This window comes from Thunnus thynnus, chromosome 10, assembly GCF_963924715.1.
Source record: "Thunnus thynnus chromosome 10, fThuThy2.1, whole genome shotgun sequence".
NCBI lineage: Eukaryota > Metazoa > Chordata > Actinopteri > Scombriformes > Scombridae > Thunnus > Thunnus thynnus.
This window is the reverse complement of record NC_089526.1, coordinates 4,891,243-4,903,836: the sequence shown is the minus strand read 5'-3', so window position 1 is coordinate 4,903,836 and position 12,594 is coordinate 4,891,243. Positions and strand designations below refer to the sequence as shown.

The 12,594-nt window shown below is 37.9% G+C and overlaps 2 protein-coding genes across 2 annotated transcripts; one reads left to right on the top strand and one right to left on the bottom strand.

Moving 5' to 3' along the window:
- Positions 1 to 2,061: 2,061 nt before the first annotated feature.
- LOC137190852 (uncharacterized) lies at positions 2,062 to 4,924 on the bottom strand. Its single transcript, XM_067600540.1, has 3 exons — positions 4,248 to 4,924; positions 3,561 to 3,920; positions 2,062 to 3,427 (listed from the first exon to the last, which is right to left on the bottom strand). Exons 1-3 carry the CDS (start codon positions 4,294 to 4,296, stop codon positions 3,216 to 3,218), a joined length of 621 nt encoding a protein of 206 aa, XP_067456641.1. The 5' UTR covers positions 4,297 to 4,924; the 3' UTR covers positions 2,062 to 3,215.
- Positions 4,925 to 6,197: 1,273 nt separating this feature from the next.
- LOC137190851 (programmed cell death 1 ligand 1-like) lies at positions 6,198 to 11,176 on the top strand. Its single transcript, XM_067600539.1, has 4 exons — positions 6,198 to 6,301; positions 9,612 to 9,667; positions 9,995 to 10,354; positions 10,488 to 11,176. The coding sequence occupies exons 2-4, from the start codon at positions 9,619 to 9,621 to the stop codon at positions 10,697 to 10,699; spliced, it is 621 nt and encodes a 206-aa protein (XP_067456640.1). The 5' UTR covers positions 6,198 to 6,301; positions 9,612 to 9,618; the 3' UTR covers positions 10,700 to 11,176.
- The last annotated feature ends 1,418 nt before the right edge of the window (positions 11,177 to 12,594 follow it).

Below are 12,594 nucleotides of genomic sequence, written 5' to 3'. Positions count from 1 at the left end.
AATCTGTTTTTTCATGTGCTGGAGTCCAAGATGGATTGAGTGATGTGAACTATACTTTCTTTATTTGTGGTCACATTATTACTTTTGTTTATGGTTTTCTAGATAAAGGGGGTGTCTCATTTTACCCACTGGCTCGATTTATCCCGTTCTTCCCTAACTATTAAGTCATGCTGCGAGCTGTGTGCATCATATTTTTTATTTAACGAACTGTATATTTACACAGAAAAATGGATCACTCCATATTATATCGTATTGCAAGATAGTCAGTCATTACTCTTAAATTAAGCCTTACCTGGTATTATGCAATTAAATTGTTCTCTCTGAGTTTAGACTCTAAATAGACAGTGACTTTTGTTAATTCTGTGTGTTTGTATGTTTTTTTGTATCTTTCTAAGCTGGTGAATGGAGGAGAGTGTAAGTGAGAGAATGAAACAGAGACAGAAGCTGCGGATGTGGTCATGTTGAAATATAAAGGTAAAGTGTGTGTTTACCTTTTTATCATCTACAGGATGATAGGGGCAATCCGGGGGGACCATATAATAAAGAGAGTGTTCCCAAGTTACCAGAGGGTTACATAGACTCACACTCCTTCAGGAAGTGGTTCTCTCTATTCGTTCCCTTAACACTCATCTAATTTTCATTTTTTCTTACGTCCAACATTGCCTGTAAAAAGTCCAAAACCATCTAATGCGTTTCCAACACTCACCAGCTTCTACTATTTATTCTCTTCCCTGTTTTCCTCACGTTCAGGGAGTCATTGGATCCTGTTTTCTAAATATATTCATAACTGCTCAGAGAAATATTGCTGCCTTGACTAGCATAATCCATAAATGTGATCAGGACATGTATCACATTTATTGATAAAGTCACTTTATAATGCAGCAAATTATTGTTTAATAAGAGCCGTTTTCACTTTATAATTACTGCACTTTTTGACAGCACTATTGACACTTTTGACAGCATGTGGCAGTAAAGAGGCAAAACAAAATCCTATGATTTCCCCCCAAACACACATGATTTCTTCACACTAAAATGTAGACTGGTCAACATGGAACAATATCAAACAGGTCCACCACAAATACTTTTCCCAAACTGATATAACACATTAATTATGTCTCTAGTCTCTACTTGCATGTACACAGTCCTTTCTATTGCTCTGACTGTGTGTTGTAGAGCTCTGGTCAGGGTGGACAGAGAGCAGTTGCTGGCTGAAAACAGCAAGATCCTGCAGCAACAGCCAGGACCCAAACAGCAAGGTCCCCAGTCACCTTCTGAACCTCACATGGAGGTTCTCTCCCTCCCCAGCCACAGAGGACTGTCCCCCATGGCTGCTCCTACCACCAACTCCCCCCCATCATCTGTCTCTCAGCTCCCTCTTCACCCTCCCACAGTCAGCTGCCTGCCTGCACACACTCCCCTCCCCTCAAAGTATTAACATAGACAGTAAAGTTATAGATGTTTTTTATATTCCACCCTTGTATTACAGGGAATTACAGCACTGATTTCTTGCATTTATTTCACTCTTTTGTTGAATCACACAATGTCATTTTATTCAAAAAAGCTTTTGAAATGACATGAAACAGGGATTTTACCTTAAATGTCTGAAATGAAACAGATAGTTGACAACATACAGTATTTCTAATTCATCAATTAAAAAAAAAACAACCTTTCTGCAATGACTTTATTATATACTGTCAATGATTGTACACATATAAAACTTGCATTTCTGATAAAAGGATGTGTGTCTACAATTTCTTTATATAGTAATCTAACATAAAGACATTCATTTCTTGTTTGTTTTTTATGTTTTGGATCCTCTTTTTTTCAATGTGTCTGTGCAGGTCAGTATCCAAGCAGATTCATGAACAAGAAACTTACTTTTCCACTGTAAACACTAAAAAAATCTATAATGGTTACATTTTACAATTCAACACCAGTGATGTTTTATGGATGCCACTTAGTGTGCACAAAGTCTGATAAAATTTGTTTACAAATTTAAAAAAAAAAAAAAGATATTGTGAGAATCGTGAATGGGTGAATTTGGACTATTAACTTCTACACTGTGATTCAAAGGTATTTAATCTGTGGTACAAGGAGTAAACTGCTTTGCCTGACACTATTCATTTACAGCTTGGAACACATTTGAAGTCATTTTCAGTCCATCCACAAAGCACTTTCACCAGTGTTGTAGTTTGAGATATTAAACAGAGAAATTGCTGGTTTCTGTTATTTTAAGTAAATATCACAGATAAAACACATAACAGTAGCAGATCTCTGTGATACATCTGTTATGTTTCAATGAGCCGAAAGGTGTAAATGAGCACACAGCTGTAACCTGCAGCCAGGTGAGGATCTCTAAACAAGATGAGCTGACTTCCAGTGAAGAGCTCCCTCTGCTGGTCTTTATCCTTAATACCAGTGTTTCCAGTTCAGGTTTTCTCTCAAACATACATGTGAAAGACTGATAATCAATAACAGACAGTAAATAAGAGCTCACTGTAACAGACAGGATTAAAAACAGCAACAGTAAATCTCAGTTTCAATTACACATTACAATAAACCAACAAAGATCAATGTTGAGAAGTTAAAGATATAAATTCTGGAAAGAAGGTCAGAACTCAGAGTTTTACAGTTTTCATGACGTTAGACGATCAACAAACATGATGAAAAGATTGTTGTGGTCATTATAAACAAACGCATCACTTCCTGTGTGGCACTAGTTTAACACTAGTGTTCATAACACATGAGAACAAGCAGCTCTGAAAGGTCTTAACCTGAATACTTCATTACAAGCTTCAAACACACGATAGACAGGATATAAATGTTAATGTTATATTTCATTTGAAAATAAATCATACACATGAGGTGATTTATGAGGTAGATGTGCTTCTCAGCATTATTTCAATAAAGTGAACAAAGTGCACATTTCAGATCTAACAAAGTTTAACGAGGAGTCCTGATATCAAAATGATAAACAAGGTAAAGATCAAGAACGTTGTTTCCTCCATCAAGTCTGTTATTGTTGTATATCAGTGGTTCATTATGGCTCTGATACCATGGCCACTTACTGGAGAAAATAAAGGCAGGATGTGTTTTAACCATTATTAGTTTTTACAGTTTGTAATTTAAGTGCATGAAGCATCAAGGTTGTTGCTATGGTTACCTGCCAGCCAATGGGAAACTTGTGTGTTCTGTGTCTTTGGTATAAAATTGAATCAAACTGTTTCCTCTGATCCATCTGCTAAACTGTAAGTTTTCTGAAATCCACCACTGGACCGAGTATAAATCTTGTTTAACAGGCAGAGAGTGAATGAATAAACAGCCAGTACAGATATAGCTGCTGCTGTCAGTCCCAGTGCACAGTAGAGGCCGATCCTTTCCCGACTCGCTGTGTTTGGTCTCTCAGGTTCAGGCCAATCCCTCGCTGCTGTAAAGACACCAAACACATCTGTGTCATTCATGTGAAGAAACAACATTTCACCAAAGAAAACTAAATAACCACAACACATTAAGTTGGAACATATTTCATAGTTCTGCTGAGTTTTACTGAATCATCTTACCAGTGACATTGAGTCGGCCTTTTCCTGTGTTCCAACCATAATTTGTTCTCAATTCACACAGGTACAGACCTGAGTCATCAGTCCTGATTCTGGACACATGAAGTCTGATTCGTCCTTCTCTGAGGGCGTCTTTGTCACACTGAACTCGTCCTGCAAACTGTCCATCCTGAAACTCTGAGTCCTTAACACCCTCATATAGATGATACAGGACCAAGGGTTTAACATCAGTTAACAGTTGACAAATAATTATAAGTACGGTGGAGGAACTGTCAGTTTTGGTTGTAAACATCCATTCCAGTGTGATGTTGTCGTTCTTCTCTGCCTGGTAGGAGGTCTCTGTCACGTTCAATACAAATGTTCCTGTTGAGGGGACAGAGAGGGAAAGTGAGGACCAGACAAACTAAGAACTTTAACATTTGAGCCCTTAAACTCCACCTATATATATTTAGAAATACAGCTAAGTGTTTAAAGATACAAGAGTATAAAAAGGTAATGCATGATGCCAATAATTAATACAATCTAATCAATAACTGAAGATAGAGGATCTTCCCAACTGTCATCTACCAGCTTTAATAGTTCTAATGTTTTCACTGACATATTTTAAAATGGAAGTCATAAAACATGTTTGTGAGGCTGAAGGTTTATTTTGTTGTTCATCTTTATGTCAAACTGAAGGTTTAAACTAACCACAGACACAGGAGGTCAGGCTGATGAGCAGAAGGATCCTGCAGATCATCTTCTCCCTGTGAGAGGAGACAGAGGAGAGGAGTCATCAACACATGAGGTCAAAGTTCAGTCATCACACTTGTGAAAAGATAAGTCAGGTTTCATTCATGCATCACAACATGTGCTCATGTTCATCTTCCTTATTCTACATGACTGACCAAAGGACTTTTAGTCAGATCTCAGTCAGTCTACAGTTTGTTCTTCTATGAATTCAATTCAAGTAACATGTTTTTAAAAGCCTTTCTCAGGTGTCTGTGTGCAGTAATGTAACTGTGCTACAAGACTGCAAGATGATTCAGGTGTAAACTGTTTCTCTTTCTTTCAACACCACTACATCCTGCAATTCTTCCTCACTTCTGTCTTCTCTCTCCTGATTCCTTCACTCACTCTGGAAATGTAAAAAGTCTTCCATGTAAAAATCGGAGTGAGGATGAAGCAGAACTTTAACACGTATGGTGATAATTACAGTAATTGTGGACAAACAACACACAGTGGGAATGCATAAGCAGTCAAGCTATCCAAACTATCAAACTGCATTAACATTACTGTCATGTAAAGGAACAGCACTAGATAAATGGGACGCTTAAAACAACACTAATGTCAATTTAAAAAACTTTAGCTTTACTGAAGAGTTTTCGCTGCTACTTCGCTGTGTTTTGTCAAACACATTATAATTTGATGCTGCATATTGTCTCTGCATGTGCCAGTGTATAAAGGTGGAGGACCATATTAATGTGTAAAATGTCTCTTGTTGGTCTCCTCTTGCTGCTGTTTTGTCTAATTTTAGGTTTGTTCTAAGTGTCAGCCATATTTAACACTGTTCCACATTTTAGAACCAACTGCTATCCTTACTTTGTTTGGTAAACTGTAGTTTTATTTCTTTACCAGTTTATTGTCTCTTCCCTGTTATAGTTGTAGTTAAACACACTAAGACACATGAGTGGTTCATGTGTTTACTGTGTGAGTGTGTTTAGGTTGTTGTGACTGCATGGTGAGTATACAGCAACACCTCTAAGCTCTCCTCAGTGTAGCCTGAAATCCCATTTACCAGCCTCAGCACATCAGGGTTTAGTCTTGTTTGTCTTTCTTTTGAATACTGAAGTCAATTTTAATTCAACAGAATCTAATAGTAAAAGATTGTCATTAATACTTATTAATACCGTCACCATATTGTCTGTTTCTTTAACCACTAATTTTCTTTTCAGTCACATTTACCAGTTGTTTTATTTGATTTAATACTGTAGTTGTTGGGGGTAGGTGGACGGAGTTCCCAGCATGTGAGACATCGTGTTTACGGACATAAGTTTAGGTGAATTGTGTTCTAAATCACCACAGATGTTATCTGGTACACAGTGATTAGTGTTACTGTTCTCCACACTAACTCTACGATGTTTCTAGTAGTTAACAGTTTTCTGTTATGGAATAAAACATCTTACACCATGAGTGATGTTGTGTGCACGGTTTATTACTACCCTTACGGACAGTTCCAACAGTTGTCGGAGGATGGAATGGCAGCACATGCGCACATACATGAACAGGGGGTGATTAAACATTCCAGCTTGCAGGAAGAGTGAAGGGGTATTCATGCTCTTTCGCAGGACCAGTTAATGAGTACACATTCGCACTTGAGGAAGGAGCAATTGGTTACACATTCGCACTTGTAGGAACAGCAAATGACTGCATATTCCGACTTGCAGGAAGAGCAAATGGATATTCATGCTCTCTCGCAGGACCAGCTAATGACTGCACATTCGCACTTGTAGGAAAAGCGAACGGCTACACATTCGCCTCTCAAACAGACTTCATCAAAACTGTTCGTCTTTGATGACGCAAAAGAATTCCGATTTGTTGAGTTACCAATGTTTAATAGTGAAAGAGGGTGAGTGAAAGAAACTGTACTTTTGAGGGAATTTCTTTGCCTCTCATAGCTTATTAACGTTCTTCGTTAAGCTCTGCGGCTGTTTACACCATCACGTTTTCACATTCTCTGCACTTTACTCTGCTGTTGTCACACTGTAAGTACTTTAATTTACGTTTTAAAACGTGTAACATGCATTTTACTGAAATGATCGAAATGATATAGTTATTGTAGGGCCTACCTGATATTTGTGTTTGGAGTTTGTGTTTGGAGTAATCCCGTCAATTCCTGGATTTTAATTACATTTTGGATTATTTGTACAGAAACGTGAGGAAAAACTCTCGAGTTAGGCACGTTTGATTTTACTTTTGCCAAGAGGTGATATTTTCATGTCTCAATCCAACGATGAACATTAACATTGAGAGATTTGGTGTATTAAGTACACTCTGCAGTGTATCATCACTGCTCTTTCTCTCATGGTAGCCGTGTTTGTTGACATTGTGCTTCTTTATAACCGTATTAAGCTTCAACAATGTTCATTTATGTCATGCAAAAGTACTCGTTATTGGGAATGGAACAGGTTATGATCGTGGGCAGTGACATGTAAGAGCGAATTTTTTCACATGGCTGTAAGGAGTAATTGTTTTAGATTTATTGCATGCCTTTACATGCAATTTTTCCGCCTGTCCATAAGGACATCACTGCGTAGTATTTACACGGTCCCCTGGTGAGTGTAAGAAGAAGGTACAATTATCATTAAGAATTCTACTTTCTCCGTTCAATGAGAGGAAACGAATAGGCCGTTTTTAATGAGTGGTAACTGATAGAGTTGTGGTTTGTCCGCTCCTTCATGCACCGTTGTGATTCGGTCTCTCATTCACAACATCATGTTATTTACTCAACTGCCTGCCGGTCGCCCGGTCGCCCGGTCGCCTGCCTGCCTGCCTGCATTATGGGATCAAGAAATGATATGATGAAAGACGATTATCGCCATTGATTGCATTCTGGAGGAAGTAACTAACCGTGCACACAACTTCACTCATAGTGTAAGATGCTTTATTCTATAACAGCAAACTGTTAACTACTAGAAACATCGTAGAGTTAGTGTGGAGAACAGTGACATTAATCACTGTGTACCAGATAACATCTGTGGTGATTTAGAACACAATTTACCTAAACTTATGTCCGTAAACACAATGTCTCACATGCTGGGCACTCCGTCCACCTACCCCCAACAACTACAGTATTAAATCAAATAAAACAACTGGTAAATGTGACTGAAAAGAAAATTAGTGGATAAAGAAACAGACAATATAGAGTTAAGAGGTGGCTGTAAAGTAAGTAAGTAAACCCGGAGTTTCTCTCTGTCTCCTCTCTCTTACAGACTCAGACACGCTGTTTCATCTCCTCATTCATTCAGTCCGTATTTTAGCGCATATCGAAGCACATTCATTGGTGGAGGTTTACTATCTGGTTGGATATTAGTTGAGTTACTCAAGGACTTTCTAAAGTTACCGCTTTTATGCGCATCAGTCAGTTTGAACAGCGGTTTTTTCCTTCACATTCAAATATTACACAGTGTGAATTCACCCTCAGCTCAGAATAAAACCTCTGCTTGTCCTTCCGTTTAAACTCTGTGACTCTGTGCACAAGACAGCTGTCAGTTTGTTAGAGCAGCTCCTGCACTGAAATCTTTATTGCACATAATGTGTAATCTCAGTTTCAATTTAAACAATCGGTATGAAGCTTTAGACATGTGGGATCAATGAATAATTATCTCTATCACTCATGATGTGATTGGTCACACTGATGGAATATAATTCCTATAATATTGGAGATTATATGTTAATATGCTGAGTGAGCAGCATTGTGATGCGGATGAAGAATGTAGTTTGAAAGTGAGATTTTTAAATAGGGAGCATAATCTTAACGTGTTTTAACAGCATTTTAGTGACAATATTTAAATTTATTACAGTTGTTGAAGAAGCTGAAATAAAGTCACTGAATGCTGTTGAGCTGAGATACAAATAGATGTCTAAATATTTAAAATATTCTGTATTTTAACCTCGACGCCTTTTCAAGTGCAAATCACCAAACACGTTATTACTGGATCAGACTGAGAGCTACAGTCATGTCTCTATGTCTTTGATCTATATATGTTTTAAATCTTTAACTATATTTTTCATCTTCAGTTGCTGCTTCCTGTGTTTTGTCCGTCAGATTAAAGCTGAACAAATATATTTAAAATGCGATGTAGCTGCAGCCTGATACACAGTCAGATTCCACTTTATCATCATCAAGGAAATGTAAGTCTGGTAAATGATGAATTGATGGACAACACTGAATAAAACTTTATTGTGTGAACTTATTGACACTTTTCCCGCTCTGACACAGGCTCTTTTTTAAAGATAAATGTGCAGCGTCCGCACACACATGCATTCATATCTCTATGTCCACTGGATTAAAATAGAGGTCCTGCCTTTTATTTACCTGTTGCCATAGTGACTCGTAGTATCGGAGCTCCATTGATGATGACTTTTTTTATTCATCACGCATGTGCTTCACTCAGAGTGAACATAGTCAGAGTTGATTGAACTGACTCTGATCATCTTTTCTGAAACCGAAGACTCAGAGTTTCCCATCTCAGCATTCATCAGCTCAGAGTTCAGAGTTTGACTGAACCTGCTTTCTGAAACAGGCCCCTTGCTCTAGTGCTGCGTCTGAACATATATATATCATCCAACCTGCACACACACACACACACACCACAGAGCAAATCATAGTCTCCCACATGAGAGAAGAACAAGATTTCATGTTACATTGTGTTTGAATATGTGTTGCTATAATTCAGCAGATCATGCTGTAAATTATGTTGGTGGTTTGGTGTTTGAGCACCTGCCCCTCTAAAGGTCTCTGTACAGCCCTGTTCATACACAATATAATAAATAGTTGTCCAGGCCCTACTTACCACTGTGGTATGCAAAGGTAAGACTCAGGGAGCACTAGCAAGGAAGCTAAAACAATAATCAACAATCAACAATAATCAGAATCGGATTGATAGGAAGGGATGGGCAAGTGAACAGACAAGGGCTGCGTTCAAGATCAGTTTGGGGGAAGTGTTTCCTAGTGCTCCCTACCACACGAAGAACCCTGAAATATTAACTGCACCTTCAGATATTGTAATCAACTTAACCTGCAGCATCTTGTAGCACAGTTACATTACTGCACACAGACACCTGAGAAAGGCTTTTAAAAACATGTTACTTGAACTGAATTCATAGAAGAACAAACTGTAGACTGACTGAGATCTGACTAAAAGTCCTTTGGTCAGTCATGTAGAATAAGGAAGATGAACATGAGCACATGTTGTGATGCATGAATGAAACCTGACTTATCTTTTCACAAGTGTGATGACTGAACTTTGACCTCATGTGTTGATGACTCCTCTCCTCTGTCTCCTCTCACAGGGAGAAGATGATCTGCAGGATCCTTCTGCTCATCAGCCTGACCTCCTGTGTCTGTGGTTAGTTTAAACCTTCAGTTTGACATAAAGATGAACAACAGAATAAACCTTCAGCCTCACAAACATATTTTATGACTTCCATTTTAAAATATGTCAGTGAAAACATTAGAACTATTAAAGCTGGTAGATGACAGTTGGGAAGATCCTCTATCTTCAGTTATTGATTAGATTGTATTAATTATTGGCATCATGCATTACCTTTTTATACTCTTGTATCTTTAAACACTTAGCTGTATTTCTAAATATATATAGGTGGAGTTTAAGGGCTCAAATGTTAAAGTTCTTAGTTTGTCTGGTCCTCACTTTCCCTCTCTGTCTCCTCAACAGGAACATTTGTATTGAACGTGACAGAGACCTCCTACCAGGCAGAGGAGAACCACAACATCACACTGGAATGGATGTTTACAACCAAAGCTGACAGTTCCTCCACCGTACTTATAATTATTTGTCAACTGTTAACTGATGTTAAACCCTTGGTCCTGTATCATCTATATGAGGGTGTTGAGGACTCAGAGTTTCAGGATGGACAGTTTGCAGGACGAGTTCAGTGTGACAAAGACGCCCTCAGAGAAGGACGAATCAGACTTCATGTGTCCAGAATCAGGACTGATGACTCGGGTCTGTACCTGTGTGAAGTGCAAACAAATTATGGTTTGAACAGAGGAAAAGGCCGACTCAATGTCACTGGTAAGATGATTCAGTAAAACTCAGCAGAACTATGAAATATGTTTCAACTTAATGTGTTGTGGTTATTTAGTTTTCTTTAGTGAAATGTTGTTTCTTCACATGAATGACACAGATGTGTTTGGTGTCTTTACAGCAGCGAGGGATTGGCCTGAACCTGAGACACCAAACACAGCGAGTCGGGAAAGGATAGGCCTCTACTGTGTACTGGGACTGACAGCAGCAGCTATATCTGTACTGGCTGTTTATTCATTCACTCTCTGCCTGTTAAACAAGATTTATACTTGGTCCAGTGGTGGATTTCAGAAAACTGACAGTTTAGCAGATGGATCAGAGGAAACAATTTGATTCAATTTTATACCAAAGAAGCAAAACCTACCAGTTTCCCATTGGCTGGCAGGTAACCATAGCAACAACATTGATGCTTCATGCACTTAAATTACAAACTGTAAAAACTAATAATGATTAAAACACATCCTGCCTTGATTTTATGCTTTCTGTGAGTGTTGGGACATGCTGGACACTTACACATTGATTATGTATGTATAAAGAGGATGAACATAAAGGTAATTATTTAAGTTGTGTATGATGGACACCAGGGTGTCTAGTTGGACTATTCATGATAAACATTAAGTTCATATTAAGAGGTGTAATGTTGATGGTATGATGTCAATATGACTGTCAACAGATCATTTTCACTCTATTTTTGCTGAGAAAAGCCTCACACGGGAAAAAATAGGCAACACACCAAATCTCTAGATGATGCACAGCTGCAGTTACGTCTGAGCTGCGTGGCTCAGGTGCTACCAGGTGTGCTCCTGTCAGTTCCCCTGACTACTGGTGCTGGCAAAACAACTGCTCCTAGTGTAGAGGATGGGTCAAATGCAAAGGTCAAATTTCGTTTCAGTGTATGTGAGTGCTGAGACAAAAAAGAAATCTTAATCTTAACACAACCATCTGACAGTCATCCTTAATGAGGACTTATTGTGCTAATTAGGAGTTCCAAGCTCTTGTCAAATAATATGTCTCATCTATTTAGGGTGTAAGGTTTCCAAAATCTAATTTAACAATGCATTGCCTTTCCTCATGTACAGTTTATAATGTGTACATATTGTAAATAAATCCCTATTTTTATGAGAGAAAGTTTGACTCTTGTGTGTGTCCATCCTGATAGGTAATCCAACCCAGTGAACAATGAGTTGTGATGTTCAAACCTCAAACAAGTCTGAAATGAACCAAACACTCTACAAACTTGTGTTCTCTACTAGCACCTCTGTATGTTTTAACTAAGTTACAACTAATCACACATAATTTTTTGCATGTTGTTACTCTAAGTATGCTTTACTGTTATGTATTTGTACATGTTCTATTGTATATATTTCATATACTTAATTACAACACAGAATCTGTAGTAAGAGTTCATGTGAGGCACTGCTCTGAACCAGACTGTCTGAATCTTTATTGGCAAGAAAGGGCCACAACATTTTGTTTTATGATCTTTACACAAAACATAAACACATAAATAGATGTTACAAGAAAAGAAGATACACTGTAAATATATATATATATAGAGAGAGAGAGAGAGAGAGAGAGAGAGAGAGAGAGAGAGAGAGAGAGAGAGAGAGAGAGAGAGAGAGAGAATTAAATTATTTCAAAAAAATCTCAGTCAGCAAATAAAAAAATCCTCAAAAAAAAGTTCTAAGTAAATATCACAGATAAAACACATAACAGTAGCAGATCTCTGTGATACATCTGTTATGTTTCAATGCGCCTAAAGGTGTAAATGAGCACACAGCTGTAACCTGCAGCCAGGTGAGGATCTCTAAACAAGATGAGCTGACTTCCAGTGAAGAGCTCCCTCTGCTGGTCTTTATCCTTAATACCAGTGTTTCCAGTTCAAAGGTTTTCTCTCAAACATACATGTGAAAGACTGATAATCAATAACAGACAGTAAATAAGAGCTCACTGTAACAGACAGGATTAAAAACAGCAACAGTAAATCTCTGTTTCAATTACATATTACAATAAATCAACAAAGATCAATGTTGAGAAGTTAAAGATATAAATTCTGGAAAGAAGGTCAGAACTCACAGTTTTACAGTTTTCATGACGTTAGACGATCAACAAACGTGATGAAAAGATTGTTGTGGTCATTATAAACAAACGCTTATTGACATTGTACTTCTCGAAAATGGTGTTAAATTTTAACACTGTTCACCAACGTTATACAGAAATAATTATCA

Excerpts from the sequence above, each read along its gene's own strand:
- LOC137190852 (XM_067600540.1), bottom strand. The coding sequence starts at position 4,296 with ATGATCTGCAGGATCCTTCTGCTCATCAGCCTGACCTCCTGTGTCTGT. Across the intron at positions 3,921-4,247 it reads CCTGACCTCCTGTGTCTGTG|GAACATTTGTATTGAACGTG; the intron begins GTTAGTTTAAAC and ends TCCCCTCAACAG. Across the intron at positions 3,428-3,560 it reads AGGCCGACTCAATGTCACTG|CAGCGAGGGATTGGCCTGAA; the intron begins GTAAGATGATTC and ends GTGTCTTTACAG.
- LOC137190851 (XM_067600539.1), top strand. The coding sequence starts at position 9,619 with ATGATCTGCAGGATCCTTCTGCTCATCAGCCTGACCTCCTGTGTCTGT. Across the intron at positions 9,668-9,994 it reads CCTGACCTCCTGTGTCTGTG|GAACATTTGTATTGAACGTG; the intron begins GTTAGTTTAAAC and ends TCTCCTCAACAG. Across the intron at positions 10,355-10,487 it reads AGGCCGACTCAATGTCACTG|CAGCGAGGGATTGGCCTGAA; the intron begins GTAAGATGATTC and ends GTGTCTTTACAG.